Source organism: Anabas testudineus, chromosome 5 (genome assembly GCF_900324465.2).
Source record: "Anabas testudineus chromosome 5, fAnaTes1.2, whole genome shotgun sequence".
In the NCBI taxonomy this organism is placed as follows: Eukaryota; Metazoa; Chordata; class Actinopteri; order Anabantiformes; family Anabantidae; genus Anabas; species Anabas testudineus.
In genome coordinates, this window is record NC_046614.1 from 14,787,876 (window position 1) to 14,804,972 (window position 17,097).

At 39.1% G+C, this 17,097-nt stretch overlaps 4 protein-coding genes across 5 annotated transcripts; 3 read left to right on the forward strand and 1 right to left on the reverse strand.

The window, feature by feature from the left end:
• The first annotated feature begins 646 nt into the window (after window positions 1–646).
• Window positions 647–2,010, forward strand: gpx1a (glutathione peroxidase 1a). Its single transcript, XM_026349116.1, has 2 exons — window positions 647–925; window positions 1,388–2,010. The coding sequence occupies exons 1-2, from the start codon at window positions 701–703 to the stop codon at window positions 1,736–1,738; spliced, it is 576 nt and encodes a 191-aa protein (XP_026204901.1). The 5' UTR covers window positions 647–700; the 3' UTR covers window positions 1,739–2,010.
• Window positions 2,011–2,533: 523 nt separating this feature from the next.
• Window positions 2,534–3,883, forward strand: brk1 (BRICK1 subunit of SCAR/WAVE actin nucleating complex). The gene is made up of 3 exons (XM_026349117.1): window positions 2,534–2,699; window positions 3,221–3,303; window positions 3,414–3,883. The coding sequence occupies exons 1-3, from the start codon at window positions 2,546–2,548 to the stop codon at window positions 3,438–3,440; spliced, it is 264 nt and encodes an 87-aa protein (XP_026204902.1). The 5' UTR covers window positions 2,534–2,545; the 3' UTR covers window positions 3,441–3,883.
• On the reverse strand, window positions 3,498–6,895 carry LOC113154752 (piggyBac transposable element-derived protein 4-like). Its single transcript, XM_026349114.2, is given in 4 exon segments — window positions 3,498–4,658; window positions 4,660–5,522; window positions 5,524–5,750; window positions 5,753–6,895. Coding segments are annotated over 4 exon segments (1,728 nt in total). The 5' UTR covers window positions 6,057–6,895; the 3' UTR covers window positions 3,498–4,324.
• A 47-nt stretch (window positions 6,896–6,942) lies between these two features.
• Window positions 6,943–14,914, forward strand: rbm5 (RNA binding motif protein 5). Of its 2 annotated transcripts, none has more exons than XM_026349112.1 (25): window positions 6,943–7,085; window positions 7,296–7,343; window positions 7,773–7,950; window positions 8,045–8,203; window positions 8,356–8,425; window positions 8,828–8,901; window positions 9,621–9,704; window positions 9,974–10,034; window positions 10,416–10,481; window positions 10,568–10,728; window positions 10,873–10,970; window positions 11,174–11,261; window positions 11,332–11,400; window positions 11,702–11,759; window positions 12,008–12,108; window positions 12,195–12,339; window positions 12,548–12,639; window positions 12,750–12,929; window positions 13,049–13,189; window positions 13,299–13,382; window positions 13,527–13,712; window positions 13,812–13,886; window positions 13,988–14,088; window positions 14,174–14,303; window positions 14,390–14,529. In XM_026349112.1, the coding sequence occupies exons 2-25, from the start codon at window positions 7,327–7,329 to the stop codon at window positions 14,513–14,515; spliced, it is 2,544 nt and encodes an 847-aa protein (XP_026204897.1). In that variant the 5' UTR covers window positions 6,943–7,085; window positions 7,296–7,326; the 3' UTR covers window positions 14,516–14,529. The 2 variants fall into 2 exon arrangements, with proteins under 2 accessions (XP_026204897.1, XP_026204896.1); XM_026349111.1 differs by having other exon boundaries at window positions 6,944–7,085; window positions 13,296–13,382; window positions 14,390–14,914.
• The last annotated feature ends 2,183 nt before the right edge of the window (window positions 14,915–17,097 follow it).

The window sequence follows — 17,097 nt, forward strand, 5'->3', positions numbered from 1 at the left end:
GACTTCCTGGAAGGTACCATTCATACCGACCAGAGGGGTCACTCTGGGTACAATGGTGTTATAAATACGCTTGTTACGCTATTAGAAACCATTTTATATCCAGCTGACTCGCTAATATATCATTTGTACCTACTAAATATTTTTTTACAAGTCACATTTACTGCTATTTCCATTGTGTGGTTTGGTGCACATTTTCCGTAGGTAGTTTGGTAAGTGCCAACTTGTTTCAGAGATAGTAGTACTGCTACTACTACTACTAATAATAATAATAAAAATAATAATAGTAATAATATCAACAACAACAATAATAATGTATCCACTCAGGGTTATTTAAATGTCTTCATGGTAATATGATTGGTAATATTCATTAGGCTACCATGCAGTGCCTGCAGCCAGCTACTTCCTTGACAGTGAAAAGGCTTTATATGGTTGCAAGTTCAATTGCAGTATAATAAATGTAAATAACTGCAGTAACGACATCTGACAACATTTTTGCGACTGAATATTAGAAAATAAATAAATATACTAATTAAATAATTGTAAAATTGTAAAAGTCACTAATCCTTGAGGGTTTGTGTTGCAGCGCGTTTATGTCCCGCCCCCTGAATAAAGATTAGACTTTTAAACTTGCTGACATCGAGGGTATAAATAAACGGGGCTTTCCCTCCTACAGTCTAACTTGTTCGTGCAACTCACGAGAATGGCTGGAAATGTGAAAAAGTTTTACGAGATGACAGCTAAGCTGCTGTCTGGTGAAACCTTCAGTTTCTCTACACTGAAGGGAAAAGTGGTCCTCATTGAGAATGTGGCGTCTCTTTGAGGGACCACAGTCAGGGATTATACTCAGATGAACGAGCTCCACTCTCGATACTCCGCCAAGGGACTCGTTATTTTGGGTGTACCCTGCAATCAGTTTGGACATCAGGTAAGCCATGTGTGAATTATATATATATATATATATATATATATATATATATATATATATATATATATATATATATATATATATATATATATATATATATATATAGAATATGACAGGCCTTTTGAATTTGAAGGACACCTATAAATAAATACAACTGCAGTATATCTTTAAAATGTATAGGGAAAAAAAAGATTCAACAATTCATTCCACATTTCTTTTGTTATATTGAATTTTCTTGTTTTCCCCTTTTTAAGAGCTGCAAAATACAAGTCAAATTCATGACACCTGTATGTAAAGAATATCACTTTACAAAACACCCAGAAATTGAACCTGATCAAATAAATACGTCTCATATGTAGTGGCATGTAAAAAATATAAAAGTTAAATTTAAAAAAGCCTCATTTTGTTGCTATGACTGAAAGTGTTTTGTCTTATTAGGATGTGTTGTTTTTTATATAACAGGAGAACGCCAGGAATGACGAAATCCTCAGATGTCTGAAGTATGTCCGTCCAGGGAATGGCTTTGAGCCAAAGTTTCAGCTCCTAGAGAAGGTGGATGTGAATGGAAAGGATGCCCACCCCTTGTTTGTCTATCTGAAGGAAACGCTTCCTTTCCCCAGTGATGATGCTGTGGCTCTCATGACTGATCCACAGTTCATCATTTGGAGTCCAGTGTGCAGGAATGACATCTCCTGGAACTTTGAGAAGTTCCTGGTGGGTCCTGATGGGGAACCTTACAGGCGCTACAGCAGACACTTCCTCACTATGGACATCGAGGCAGATATTCAAGAGCTACTCAAAGGCTCAAAATAAAGTGCGCAGCTATAAAGTGTATCAGTAATAACCAGCCTGGTCCAGAAGATTAGTCACAAAGTGTTTTATCGTGGCAGTCGTGCAGCAGTAGTGCAAGTTAGTGATAAGACCCTTTGCAGTACACTATGGTTGTTCAGCTTGTTTACTGAATGAAGGCACTCCTTGAAGCCTTTTTTTGTGAGGGGAGTTTCTGATGAATGTGTAAAACACTGATTCAGCCACAGTGCAGTCTGTATGTCACATCACAATTTGGAATAAACGCTTTAACGTCATATGAAATCCCACTGTCATTTGTGCACACACACACACACATTAGTTGGTTTTATTACTTTATTATCAATTAGTTTTATTCCTTATAGTTTTGTTTATTAGAACAATTAGTCCCACTTATACAACTTGGAGCGTTGCTAGGTAACTGGACTTTAGACCTGACTAGACTAGAAGCAGACTGGACGTGGTGAGTGTTTAACATAGATTTTCACGTCCTGTAGATATACAATAATAATTGATTCTGCCAGCCTTTTTGTATATTATTATATATAATATTGTATAATAATATGTTAAGCAACATTATGAGTTGTTCTTTAGCGAAAATAAAGTTTGGCGTCTGCTGTAACCTATGTATTATTAACGTAATGTGTGTTATTCAACGTTACTGCACAAAGATCGTACGAAATGTTTTATTTCAACTTACAATTTGATTTCCTATGGGGTTAGGGTTACCCATATTAAATTAGATTAAGCTATATAACAGCAGCAGCATCGTCCCGTCTGCGCTGCGCTTCCTGGTTGAACGCTGTGGGTTTAATGCTTGATCGACCGCCTAGCTGCAACTCATCCAACATGGCCGGCCAGGAAGATCCAGTGCAAAGAGAGATTCACCAGGACTGGGCGAATCGAGAGTATATAGAAGTAATTACAAGCAGCATCAAAAAAATCGCCGACTTCCTTAACTCCTTTGGTAAGATTTTAACGAAGAATTTGACGAATTAGAGCACCGCTGTTGTTAATATTTTGTGTAGCCAAATCTAGATAGCTAGCTAGCTGCGCTAGCTATCCTGCAGTTGCTAGCCTTGGTGTTGATATTGTCATTTGCCACTCCCAGTTAGCAGCTAGCTTTCTCGTCAGATATGTTTTTGTGTCCACACAGAACTAGTAATATTCGGTAGGAAGACAGTTTTGTATTGAGTTACTGTGCCATTTTTGATGCTTGTTAGATTCGTATCAAGTGTCGACATTTGAAATGTAATGCTACTGGATGCGAGTGTTGAGGCTGCTGTTCGCTAGCTGGCTATTAGGCTCCCCTCAAACGCCAGTCTGCTCAGCTGTTGTTAGCATCAGCATCAGAATAGATATGGACTGCTGTTCTCCTAATAATCGTTAACATTTACGTTTAGACTTCATAACGAACAACTAAGAATAATGTTAGCCACGCAGAATAAGTTGTATATAACGTCACTAAATGCTGCTTATCACCTACAGACATGTCATGTCGTTCCCGTTTGGCTACACTAAACGAGAAGCTGACAGCGTTGGAGAGGAGGATTGAATACATTGAGGCAAGAGTAAGTACATATATTTATGCTTGTTTGTTGTTTTACGATCTACAGCGAGTTTTTGTATGCATATTTCAAAGGGTTACAACTATTGCATAAATACGTATCTGTCATTACAGGTGACGAAAGGAGAGACGTTGACTTAGAGCTTGAAAGCATCCTAGATCTACCTACCCACCCCTCCACCATTTTTGTAATAAGTGAGATGGAATCTACCCTAGTGTTTTTTGGGACCATGTGGACCATTTTTATATTATATGGCTGAATTTTGTGTTGTTTTATCTCATGACACATTTGTAAAGAAGATATGGGCTGTATTGGGTGTCAGTGACTCAAGCATCATCAATATTGCAAAACACAAATAAGCTCCATAATGAGCTTTATTATGAATCTGGTATCAGCACAATTCATTGATCATCTGTGTTGTATACAATCGCTTTACCACATCAGAGATTTATGAAAGGGGAATATTCTCGTGTGCCAAGATGAACAAGTTATGGTGTAGTCACCTTAATTAAGACCTGTGTGTACAGTAAACTGTTTGAGATGTTTCAGGATTGAAATGCTGTAATAAACAATAAAACAATGACACTGTTTCATGTTTTGTTTTGGTAGGCTTCACCTTTATTTGTTTACACAAATAAACACTTGTATGTGCTTACACATACAGGGAAACCTAGTTTAGTTCTGGGAGCTGGGAGCTTTAGTTTGTTCAAACTAAGCTATTCACAGGAAGAAACAAATATTGACAGGATTCAACAACGGGAAATGAACACAGCTCCTGTCCAACATGCTGTACTTACTTAACCCTCATATTATGTTGGAAAAGAAATTGCATTGGTTATGTTGCGGGTCATTTTGACCCGCACTGTGTCCACTCAGAACTGTCAAAAAACTGGGTTTAAACAACAGCAACTTTATTTTCTATTAGAAAAACATTTAGAAAACTGACACAACATTATTTGAAATTCCAGAAAAATTTTTGTAACAACTATTTTGTTTAGTTTTAGATTTTCAGTGTTCAACATTTTCAATGTTGTCCACATGATGAACATAATGTAACTACGTGCTTTCTGCAGATGTATTTCTTGCATTTCACACAAGATGTGCTTGTTTTACTGTCCTTTGCGGAGGGACAGACCCGGCATCTCTTCCGTTTCTGTACACCTGGATCCACTGGATCCATTGCAGATTGGATGGATGGCACGAACTTGACTTTTTCAATTACAGCTGCAGCTGCTGGTGATCGAGCTGGCCTGGCTCGCCTCTGGATCTTGGGAGTGACAAGGCTTTTGCCCAGTTCTTCCAGGAAAAGCCGACGTCGGTACAATTTGCCAGCATTCCATTGATGATGGATTTCAGCACAGGACATAGGCGTTGTAAGCAGACACATCCACAATGTTGTAGAAAATAACCAAGGGCCAACGGGCTGTCTTGCGCTGGCAGCTTTATGTTGCTGTGACTTTGTCCAGATTGTTTACTCCTCCTTTGGTCAAGTTGTAGTCCAGGATCATTTGTGGCCTCTTGTCTTCTCTTGAGGTCAGAGATGCATCTGTGTGCATTGTGCTCATGACAAGAACGTTCTTGTTTTTCTTTGGGCAGTATGAAACAACTGTTGCTTTCTCAGAGAATACAAATATTGAGGAATGCAGAGATCTTCCCTGCATCTTCAGAATTTCACTGGGAAGTTCTGGCTTATTTCTTCTTATTGTTCCCAACATAGTCAGCTTTCTCTTCTGAAGTTCATTTGCAAGGCGGTAGGATGTAAAGGAGTTGCCACAAGTGATGGTGTGACCTTGCAGCCCCTCACTCATCTCCAGCACCACACGGACCCCCTGATTTTTCTCAGATGCTGCTCCAGATAGCTTTCCAGTGTATATTTGCATATTCCATACATAGCTAGATTTTGCATCACAAGCTGCCCACATTTTGATGCCATACTTGGACGGCTTGCTGGGCATATACTGCCGGAAAGGACAGCGGCCCCTGAATGGAACAAGGCGTTCATCTACAGTAACATGGGGGCCAGGGTTGTACATCAAAGGAAGGATTTCAACCCATTTATCCCAAACATCCCTGATTGCAGCCAGTTTATCTCTTTCACGTCGAGCAGCTCTGGTGTCACGGTTGTCAAATCGGATCACACGAGATATCATGTGAAACGTTTCCAGAGACATTGTTGCACGAAAGATTGGCCTTCCATTCTCTTCATTCCACAGACTTGCAGTTGCTTTGACCCTTTGACCTGTAAACTCCAGCTAACACCAGAATTCCAAAATAAGCATGCAAGTCAGTCTGATCCAGTGGCTTCCATTTCTCTTGAAATACACGCCTCCCCTCCAAGTTACTCATGTCAAGTATAATCCTCTCTATTGGTGGGGATATGAAGAGCTGAAACGCGGATTGAATATCATCAACTCGTGTGATGGCAAATCTTGTAGGACCAGGAGTCATTTGATGACATTGGAAAATGACAGTCTGCCTCGGCTTAGGTGTGGTGATGTTGACCATTTTATATTACCATCTTTAGATGTCCAGGTCCCCTCTGTGGATGATGATTGCTGTAGTCCTTGGTTTTCATCTGATGTAGAGACGGCAGCAGACTCCTCTTCCGAATCCTCCTCATCATAGGAAAATTGGCAGCCAGGATCATCAATAACATTGTCCTCGGGCCCTGAACAATCCTCTGTCTCTGAAATCTCTTCTTCTTCATCACTATCCCAGTTAAAAACTTCTTCAGCTGTAAACCTGCTGGAGCTCATTTTTGATGTGCTTCTCAAAGAGATGACATGAGAACAGTGACAAGGACAAAGGCAAGAAAGCTTGTCCCGTACACACAACTGGGTCTGTGGGTCTGAATGTTTATTCAGAGGCTATTCAAAACAAAGTACATCAGAGAGACATGTGCATTTTGCATCTGACCAGCTTTTTACCCACATTAAAGTGTCCGGGTCAAAATGACCTGCAACATCATCTTTATACAATATCTGCACAGGCATTCCAGGACACATCAGAGTGTCCATATTTCACACACCATTTCATGACCCCAGATGAGGAAAAGTCACAAAATTTCATGAAGATAGAAGAAGGATAAACAGGACTTTGGTCAACAAAAAAACTGAAATGGGTCAAATTGACCCTTAAAGTGATATGTGAACAGCTTCACTTGCATACAGAAATTATTATCACTTACATTTAGATAACAGCTGGATCAACGAGTATTTCACAGATCAGATTATTATTATTATAAACGTGATTAAAAATCATGTTATAATGAATTATTTAAAAATACTCAAATATAAAGTTAATATAGTAAGCTAAAGCGCTATATGCCCCCGTAAAATGGCGGACGTAAGTCCTGTGTTGTTTCTGCCCTTAGCTAAGGCTTTCAGGCAGCACTAGCCTCAGCTCTGTGTAGCATGCTCTCTTTTTTAGTTTTGGCGGATAGAAAACTTTTAACAACCTATGATCTCGGACAGCCCCATCTGTGATTGTGAACAAAATGTTAATAGTAGTTAATTAACCGAAACATACCTTCTTCTGTATGACCTAACAAGCACACAACTGGAGACGAAGACAAATTTCTGCCTGTGAGGCAAACTCAGGGAAAACTATTAAGATTCCCATAATGCATCGAGCTAAACAGCAATGCATCTTGGGACAAAGAAGGTGCCGTCGTAGTGTCTTGAGAAGTCCTTGACTGTGAAATGAATTTTCTTGCTTACAGTTTTTCTAATAGCATTGTTGGAAAGTGGTACTGTACAACAGCACATTAAAACACAACAACACCGGTGAGTTACTTTAGCTTGAGCTTCGAAACCAGAATAATTTACAGCTTTTCCTTTGTGTCGTTGAAGTAGTGTGTGTTTGCTAACGTCAGACTGCCTCCATGTTCTAGCCTCAGTTTACAGTGCAACGTAGAAGCTTCGACTGTATGGAGCTTATTTACTGAATAACAATAGAGTGTGGATAACTTGTAACTCTCACTGTTTGCTCCTTAGAGGTCGTGATTGTTCGGAGACTATACTGATAATGGGAGCCGATAAAAGGTAAGCACTAGCGCTCTGAAACACGTCTGGTGTTCAGTCAACACTTACGAAAGTGCAATCTGGTCATGTCATCTCAAGCATCCTTGTTACGTGGAAATGTAAAGAAAGACTTCTCTGATACTATGTCACCGGAATAGTTTTTACTACATTTGATAAACTGAAAACATTGCTGTAATCTTAACAAAACATACAGATCCTAGTATGCAACATATCTTCAACAGGGAATATTCAATTAAAGCATTTTTGTGCAAGTATTTCATTAATACTGCAACAGCAGGAAGAAGTCTGTCTTATGTTTTGTACAATATTAATGAGGATGTTGTGTTGGTGAACCTACTGATGGAGTAGTATGTGTGTGTGTGAATAATAAGATAAGGTGTATCATGCCATTATATCAAGTATTTTTGTTCCTTTTTAATATCCCTCTAGGATTAGTCGGACAGAACGCAGCGGTAGATATGGCTCTGACCAGTGCCGTGATGAGTCAGATTGGCGTGACAGACGAGAGAGGGACCAAGAGCGTGATCACAACATGCGGCGCTGGGGGGAAGAGAGACGTAGTGAACGATATGAAGGAGATCGTCGAGGATCAAGAGACAGTCCTGAGGTAGTTATTTTAATCTTTGGTAATCCTATAATGTATATTATGTTTTTGTCTGATGTTCACATTTCACTGATGAACTCATATGAATGTTTTAAAGCAAAGAGAAAGGAAAAGGCGTAACAGTGACAGATCTGAAGATGGTTATCACTCTGATGGTGACTACCCAGATCAGGATTACAGAAGGGAGCCTGGGGAAGAGAAGAAGAGCAAGACCATCATGCTCTGGGGTCTGCCTCCTCATGTCACAGAGGATGATGTAAGTCTATGGGTTGCTTCTGCACATGCACAATCCTGTTTCTGCTTGGTTTGGTTTTATGTGCATACACCACACAGTTTTCAAGATTAGATTCATTCTTAAAGGCCCAAGTGGTTCAAAATGTTAAGTACTGTCTGATGTCTGTTTTTTAGATCCGCTTTGCCATAGATCAACTGGAGGGACCCCAGCCAGTGGATGTCAGACTGATGAAAAAGAAAACAGGTGAGATTAATGTGTGACGGACCCCGAACTTCCCCCAGTCTGCTCATAGGGCCAATCTGCTTCCATTGAGACCCATTTTCCCATAGCTGCTAGGAGAGAATTTTTTGAAGTTACTTAAAATGTTCATTTAAAACTTGTGAGTTCATTTCATTTAGGATCATTCTAAGGTAAGTACTTGCAGCAATATTAGTTTTGAAAAAGTTGATTGGCAAAAACACACTTTGTTGTTGAGTGTGGTTCAAAGAGTTGTATTCATCTTTCTATGGTAAAACTCCTAAGGAGTGGCCCATTGTGTACCAAGCAGGGCCTGGGTCATGAAGCAGTTTGTGGAAGAGTTTGAATAATTTGCCCATGGACTCTTAACTAACACGCCTCCCGTCTATATTTGAATGCTGTCTCTAGGTATAAGCCGTGGTTTCGCCTTCGTGGACTTTTATCACTTGCAAGATGCCTCCCGATGGATGGAGACCAATCAGGTTGCTTCACAATCGCCAAGTCTAGTTTTAATCTTGGGGATCTGAAGAAATAATCCAAAAACCAAACCAAACCAAAGTACATTAGTGTGGAAACAGAACAGATATTTTTGAAAGGAAAGAAACCCATGGGTTTTCTGTTACAGAGTAAAAATTATTATTTTATGTATTAGACAGGTGACCTACAGAGATGATTATATTCAGGACTAAAATCTACCATTTTAGAAGGTGTTTAGTATAGTTTACTGAAATTGCAGTACAATCAAAGCTGCAGATTTGATTTGTGTACAGGCATGTATTTGAGTTAATAAACACTTTATCCTGCTGACAGAGGCATTTGACATGATACTTATAACGTCAGATTAATCTTATGTTTCCATTAGCTGCTGATTTATTTTATTTTTTTATTTTTTTTAAGAAAATCACATTCTAAAAGTTTTATGGGGAAACTTTTTTTTTTTTTTTTTTTTTAATCAGTCAAAAATGTCTGTTAGGGTCACATTGTACACTCTGCTCCAGCTCAGCCTGGGCACACGGGTCCCAAACACCTTAAGAGCCATCCATGCATCATGCTCACATATGCATCATGTGCCTGTCTTTAACACAAAGGCTATCTTTTGGGGGTCCCTCTCCCCCTTCTTTCCCTTCCAACACTGCTTGCTCAATTGATGAGATTGATGCTTTCCACAAATAGTTCAATAATTGTTGTCTTCTTCTTTCAGAAACGTCTGACCATCCAAGGCAAAAATGTGGACATGCACTACAGTCACCCCAGAAACAAGTATGAAGACTGGCTATGCAATACTGTAAGTTAATGATTGTTTTGGTTCTGTGGTTTCAAGAAATGCTAATACAGACCACAACACACATGCACACATTAGGCCTTTCAGTCATAATTATTGCAGTCCTGTCAGTTTATTCTTTGGTACACGTGCATTTGGATAAGCGGTGAAGGTTAGGTTGTGTCTCGGGTAGGTATGGTATGCAGCACCTTTATAGATTGCCTGTTTCTAGGCCAGCACTGTTCAGGCCTCTAGTAGGTGTATAATAAAAAAATGTGAACGGTTACTTGCAGTGTGGCCTGTACAATTTCCGGAGGAGGCTGAAGTGCTTCAGGTGTGGAGCAGCCAAAGCTGGTAAGTAGTTAAATCAACAAGAGGCCACTGACAGCAGACATCCGGACAGCCTGATGCACCAGTGCTGGGATACAGCGCAACACTTGTGTTTTTGGAGTTGTAGAGGCCTAGTAACGCAAAATATTTAGATTAAGTGTTGTCAGATAAAGGCAAAGTGCATAGATTGGGGAAACAGCATGTTTTTTTTTGTTTTCTATCTAACATTAACACAGAATGGGGACAAACCTAATACACAATGAAGTTTGTGAGAGTCTGACATTGCAAACATAGTCTCATTTTAGTACAGGATTTTGACAGTGATTATCGCATTTCTGTTTCCTTGACTACACAGTTATGCATTTTGTTAATGTATGTCTTACTTTTTTGTCATTGTCTCAACAGAAAGTGAAACCAGCAATAATACTGGAGTCTCTGACACTCAGCCCAGTGGAGATTTCTATGGCGATAGTAAGGACTTCTGTTTTACAGTTATAGATATAGAATATTCCAGTGCATGGAATGTGGTGCTTAACTATAGACTTTGTTCTTTACAGCAATTATCCTGAGAAATATTGCTCCACACACTACTGTGGAAGCCATCATGGCAGCCCTGGCACCATATGCTAATCTTTCATCTAACAACATTCGACTGATCAAGGATAAGCAGACAGGCCAAAACAGAGGCTTTGCCTTTGTGCAACTGTCCTCTCCTCTGGTAAAGTATTTGATGTGTTTAAATTAATGTTGTCAAATCAAATTTTTACCTAGAGACGACCAGTGAATTTTCTGCTAATTTTGCATGTTAATTCATTTTTCTTCTTGATTAACTCAATGATGTGTGAATATTCTTTTTCAATAGGAGGCCTCTCAGCTGCTAACCATCTTACAAGGACTGCAGCCTCCTTTAAAACTGGATGGAAAAACAGTTGGGGTTGATTATGCCAAGAGTGCCAGAAAGTGAGTATGTCTCCACTGCATTGTATGTTTTATGTTTTGCAACAGATGAGATGAGATGAAGAATTATTTACCTCTTAGATAAATCAGATGTAAGTTGCCTCAGATTGCTAGATTTTAATTATCAGTAAAGAGGGAATATGGAGCCACTTAAACTGCAAACAGGAATAATCTTATTTGCTATTTTGGCTGTTTGCCTGTTTTAGGGATCTTTTGCTACCAGACGGGAATCGTGTCAGTGCCTTCTCTGTGGCCAGCACAGCCATTGCTGCAGCTCAGTGGTCCTCAAGTCAGGTAGGCCTGTGTTCTCTCAACATCATGTTATTTGTGTCACAAGATGCTGATGTATGCTTTATCTTTTCAGCCACAGCAGAGTTCAGAAGCAATGTCGGAGTACAGCTACCTGCAAGAGGGCTATACTCCAATGTCACAGGTTAGAAGTGTAAAAGAGTTATATTTTCTTTAAATGTGCATTTAGTAAAATTATGAACCGATGTAAGTTATTACATTTCCAACACATATCCAGCAAATTCTGTATAATGATTCACCAATGTCAAGATTATCAATGTCGGTAGATTAGTAGGTGTAAGACACAGAAATGAAACACAAGATTGTTCGCATATTTAATATAATCACATCTGCTTTGGGTAAATGCTTAAGTGAGGTAGTTTCACAGAATCAAAAATGAATCTTTGTATTTCATTGAATTATTATTTTTTCTATCTGTCTACCAGACGTACTACCAGCAAGGTGCAGGACCCAGCATCTCTCAGGGAAATGGGATTCTAGGAGGTATGAGTTGATTTTATACCTTTATACATGTTGGTGTGGTTACTAACCATTTATAGTATTGGAACCATGATCAAATATTGTTAGCTTTTTTTTAATAATGTAATTCTTTTGTTTGTTTGTTTTAATGATTTGTGTGATGTAATAATTCAGTCCTTTATAGGATATTTGTTAGATACAACAAGCACAAAGGTCTTTGCTAGATTTTGAATAATGCAGTAATTTGGTGAGCTTTGCTTTTCCTATTTTAGCTGCCCCAGGAGTAAAGATTGTTCCTACTGCAGCAGGAGTAGTAATCTCACAGGGTGCCCAAGTCTACCAGCCTCATATAATTGCTCAGCCTGCTGTTCAGGTATCATTTTTGTTTATCTGTAATTATGCCATGTTAGCATGATTTGAAATGTACGAATATCAAAATAAAAACTATATTAATTTCAGCCTATGCCACTTGTTCAACAACTGGAGGCCAAACCCCTCTCAGGCATCGAAGCAGTGTCTTTGCCAGTTGCCCCAGTAGCTCCTGTGGCCACTGTTACCACTGCCACTACGTTAACCACCTCAGAATCAGCTGACACCAGCACTGGTAAGAACACACAGATCCCTGTGAAGTGTTACTATCATGTATAGCAAGAAGCAAGACTGAAATTACTTTATTACTATTAATTATGTATAATACTAGAAGGTAACTAAACCTGTAATGTTTATAGTTAGAATTCTGTTGTATTACTTTCAGAAGCATCTTTATACTGCACTTGTTTGTGATGCTATGTTATATTTTTTATAATTGATAGTTGTACCTGATACATCTACCTATCAATACGATGAGTCTTCTGGCTACTATTACGATCCACAAACTGGCCTCTACTATGACCCAAATACACAAGTAAGTAATGCACAACTACCTTGTGGAACTTTTTTAGCTTTATATTATGTTGGTGTGAGTCACGAGATGATTTTGTTTTGAAAATAATCATTGTGTTTGTTGCTTTTCAGTATTATTACAACTCACAGACTCAGCAGTACCTCTACTGGGACAATGAGAAGCAGACGTACGTACCTGCTTCAGCTGACACAAATGCTGGACAAAATGAAAACTCTGCCACAGCAGGTGGTAAAGAACCTAAAGAAGGCAAAGAAAAAAAGGAAAAGCCCAAAAGCAAGACAGCTCAGCAGGTACTGTGTTAAATACCCTTTACAAGCTTCTACTTCTGCTGTGCAGTGCTTTCTAAACATACTTGACAAGTATTTGTTTTTGAAACTTAACCTTTTTCAACTGTAATGGCTCCTCCCAGATTGCTAAAGACATGGAACGGTGGGCTAAAAGTCTCAACAAACAGAAGGAGAACTTCAAGGGTAGCTTTCAGCCTATTAGTCAAGAAGAGAGGAAGGAGGCAGCAGCTGCTGATGCTGGCTACACACTGTTTGAAAAGAGGGTAAGTCCAGCAGGATATGATGTCTGTTCTTCTACTGCTTCTGTACATCTTAGGCCTCAGTGTCCTGAATGGATCCATCTGATTTAGTCATTTATTCACTCTTTAGCAGGCAGGAGGTCTAGACAGACTCATACCAGAGTTGTCAAGGGTCCATGAAGAAGAGCCACCAACTAGCTCAGTCAACACTTCAAAGGTGGGTACTTCCTGCATCCCAAGTATTTGAAGCCGAGGCTTTTCTTTTGTAGTGTTAAAGAATCATTTTAATCTTTGTCAGATATATTCTGGTGTCTTTTCTGTTAACAATATTTACATCTGCCATTGTTTACTCAATGATTAGTGCGGCCTTGTGGCAGCCTACAGTGGAGACAGTGACCCTGAGGAAGGAGGAGCAGAACCTGATGGAGGTGAAGGAGACCAGGACAAGCTCACAGACTGGAAAAAACTGGCATGCCTTCTTTGTAGGAGACAGTTCCCTAACAAAGAGAGTCTAATTCGACATCAGCAACTCTCTGACCTGCACAAGGTAACATATTGTCATCAGGTCCAAATATGGAAAGTCTAAAGTGTCTGTAAAGAAACTGCAATTGTTAATTGAGAAGCTCATGTTACTACTTACTCCTAGAAAAACCTGGAGGTTCTTCGCAGATCCAAAATGAGTGAAGCAGAGCTGGAAGAACTGGAAAGAAAAGAGACAGAGGTTTGGCTCAAACGATTATACATTAATCAATAAACCATGTTTTTTTTTCTCTCTTAATGTGACCTTAATGTAACAATTGTTCATATTTCTCTGGTGAATAGTTGAAATATCGAGACAGAGCAGCAGAGAGGAGAGAAAAATATGGCATCCCTGAACCACCTGCACCAAAAAAGAAGAAATTTAGCCAACCAACACCAGTCATGTAAGGAGCTTTTTATTTTAATGCACTGGTCTATGTGACATGCTGTTTTCCAGACCTTATGTAATATTTGTCTTTTCCTGGACAGTAACTATGAACAACCCACTAAAGATGGTCTTAGCAGTGACAATATTGGGAACAAAATGCTTCAAGCCATGGGCTGGAAGGAGGGAAAAGGACTTGGTCGTAATCAGCAGGGCATCACTGCACCAATTGAGGTATTCACAATTATTATATGGTGGTGTTGGAGTGTCTCCACTCTCTGTCTCTGTAAAGTACCTAACGTTATGCTCGTCGTCCTCAGGCACAGTTACGAACAAAAGGAGCTGGACTTGGCACTAAGGGCACCAACTACACCCTCTCTGCTTCAGACACATACAAAGACGCAGTCCGCAAAGCTATGTTTGCTCGCTTCACTGAATTGGAATAAGTCGTTAGCTCCAGCCTCAACCTAGAAATGAGTTTTCGTCTTGACCCACAGATGATGTGAATCCTTTACTGGTGGAACTCGTGTTGTGTCTCTGTCATCATGGACGGCGACTTGACATGGAAGCAAAAGGAGCTTCTCCTTTATAGGATTTCACTCCATGTATGATCCGATTATTATACCTCTTACTATAAACCAGACAACACAAATAATCTGTAATGTAGGCATATTAAAATAGTGAATTATATAATTTATAAATGTACATATCACAGTGAAATGACCTTCCTAGTTTGTTTCTTTTATATTTCTTCTCTTTTAATGCCATTTTGGTCTTGGTATGTTAAAGGTTGTACAGTTTATATGAAGTCCTGTCTGTACAGAAAATAAATGACATGTGATGACTCATGGTAATTATTTATATGAAATGACAGCAGAAATATTTTGTTAAACTAAATTATTATATGAATGATCATAAATGTTACTTTATACCTTGACTAGAGGATGCAGAGACTCTACCCCCTCAGCAAACCACAAGTGTGATTAATTAAAAGTGTGTGAAACCAGTATTTTAAAAGAGAAGGGACACCTTAGTTAATCTGCAACTGCAGTGTGAACCATCATTTGGAAGATTAGACAATTAACAAATCAGCTGACTGGTGGAGGGTGCAGTGGAGCACAAGGACTGAGCCAGTGCCGCCCTGTTCTCTGTGTGACCTGTAGATGGTAGTAGCCTGTTGGCTTAATCAATTTAAACGAGTTTCTTGTTTCAAATATTGGTGAACATCAGTGCACTGTTATCCACAGATGTAATATCACTATGAATGCAACTTTATGGTTCTCAGGGTTCACTGCATGTTCTGTTCAGCTGTTGTTTGGAACATGGTGCTGTAGTGAGATGGAGCCTCCACTAGGTGTCAGTTTAAGCAACATGCTGACAAATCCTCCCTGCAACACAAAGAGTGTGTCAATTGACTTGAACTCTAATCTTTCGGAGAAGATGACACCAAAAATACGTTTCCAGTGAAATAAAGAACCATCGCTAATCACAGATAAAGATGTGACAATTTATGCAGACAGAGTTTTGACAAATCAAAGTCAGACACTCCTCACTGTCCTCTGAGACAAAAATCAAACATCCATCTGCAGTTTGAGGAAGTAGAACTGTATTTCTACATGGATGGATGGATTTAATTTTTCTAAATAATAATAAGTAATAAGTCATGCAATTCTAAAAGTCGCAGCATTTTTCATAAGAATCGTGAATGAGAGTGAAACGGAGAAGACAGTGACATGTGACACTCCTTTGGTTCTGTACATCTTTATTGTAGTCTGTCACAAGCTGCCAAGGCATTTCTGAATCCTAAATAAGTCTTCTAAGCATCTGGATAAAAAAGAAATTCTATCCAATGCCTAATTAATATAAATAAAACATGATTCTAATCAGGTAGCTAGAAAAGATAACAAGAATGTCCAACAACAGCAACACATTACAAAAACAAAGGAATTGTTTTGAATGATAAGTTTTAATAACAAAGTAATATTTAAGTTAAAGATTTTCTATCATATTTTGTAAATTAAACAAATAACATATTGTTTCTGGTTACTGCTGGAAGAGTCTGTACAGCACAGTAGGTTCTGTGTTTTGCGCAACTAGTTAATTAATCTTCATTAGTGAAGGAATGTATTACACAGTATTTGTCTGCCAGAGGAAAAGACGACCCCTTCACCTCTGTGTTAAATGTCCAGGCATTGCTCTCTCATGCGTGAGCAGGAGCAGCTCACCACGTCCTAAGCAGGTGCCAAATCAGACTGCACCCTGCTGAGAGCTGCTCAGAACAGATAAAGCGTGCACAGGAAATGAAGATCTCAAGATAGAATAATGTACTTCCCTTTACTGTGGGCAGATATCAGTAGGGTATGCTGATGTACCAGGTGTGATCCAGATGTAATATATTGTTTGATGCAGGAGCACATGTTTGTGGTTTTGTGAGGCCAACACATTAGAAACACCGCTTGATGTAATAAGTTTTATACTAATGCATAAAACTACACATATTACCACCCAAACCATGTGGATATGTGGAAAGTTGAACCATAAGGCACTGAAATGACTGAAGTGTGTTAAATGATACTGTGGTCTCCCAGAATCTCCTTCAGTATAATCTTGGAAACTGGATCCCAACCCTTCAAATGATCCCTGATGCCTTCCATGCTTCATCTTCATCCTTTATCTTTCACTTACGGATTAGTTCAGCTCTCAAAACCTGTGGCAGGATCCCTTAATGGGGCCGTAGATATCTTATATATAAATGAATTTATAACAACAACAGATATAAAGGTACAATGTCTGTACTTGATCAGTATATTGAGGCTTCTTATGAGTTTTTCAATAGGATGAAATGTGGCTCTGGGACTTTCCCAACCTTGATCTGAAATCTGACTGGGATGCAGTAGATTAATCATCAGATTAATTTCAATAACCTTCACAGAACCTATTTAACACCTTTCATGTTGCATCTTATAAGTTGACATAATGAGCATCATTCACATGATGTGGCTCTGGATCTGTTCAGTCTCTTTGGCTT

Coding starts and splice junctions, on each gene's coding strand:
- rbm5 (XM_026349111.1), top strand. Junction 10,035..10,415: donor GTGTGGAGCAGCCAAAGCTG/GTAAGTAGTTAA, acceptor TTGTCTCAACAG/AAAGTGAAACCAGCAATAAT. Junction 12,640..12,749: donor ACTATGACCCAAATACACAA/GTAAGTAATGCA, acceptor GTTGCTTTTCAG/TATTATTACAACTCACAGAC.
- brk1 (XM_026349117.1), top strand. CDS start 2,546: ATGCTTGATCGACCGCCTAGCTGCAACTCATCCAACATGGCCGGCCAG. Junction 2,700..3,220: donor CGACTTCCTTAACTCCTTTG/GTAAGATTTTAA, acceptor TATCACCTACAG/ACATGTCATGTCGTTCCCGT. Junction 3,304..3,413: donor TTGAATACATTGAGGCAAGA/GTAAGTACATAT, acceptor CTGTCATTACAG/GTGACGAAAGGAGAGACGTT.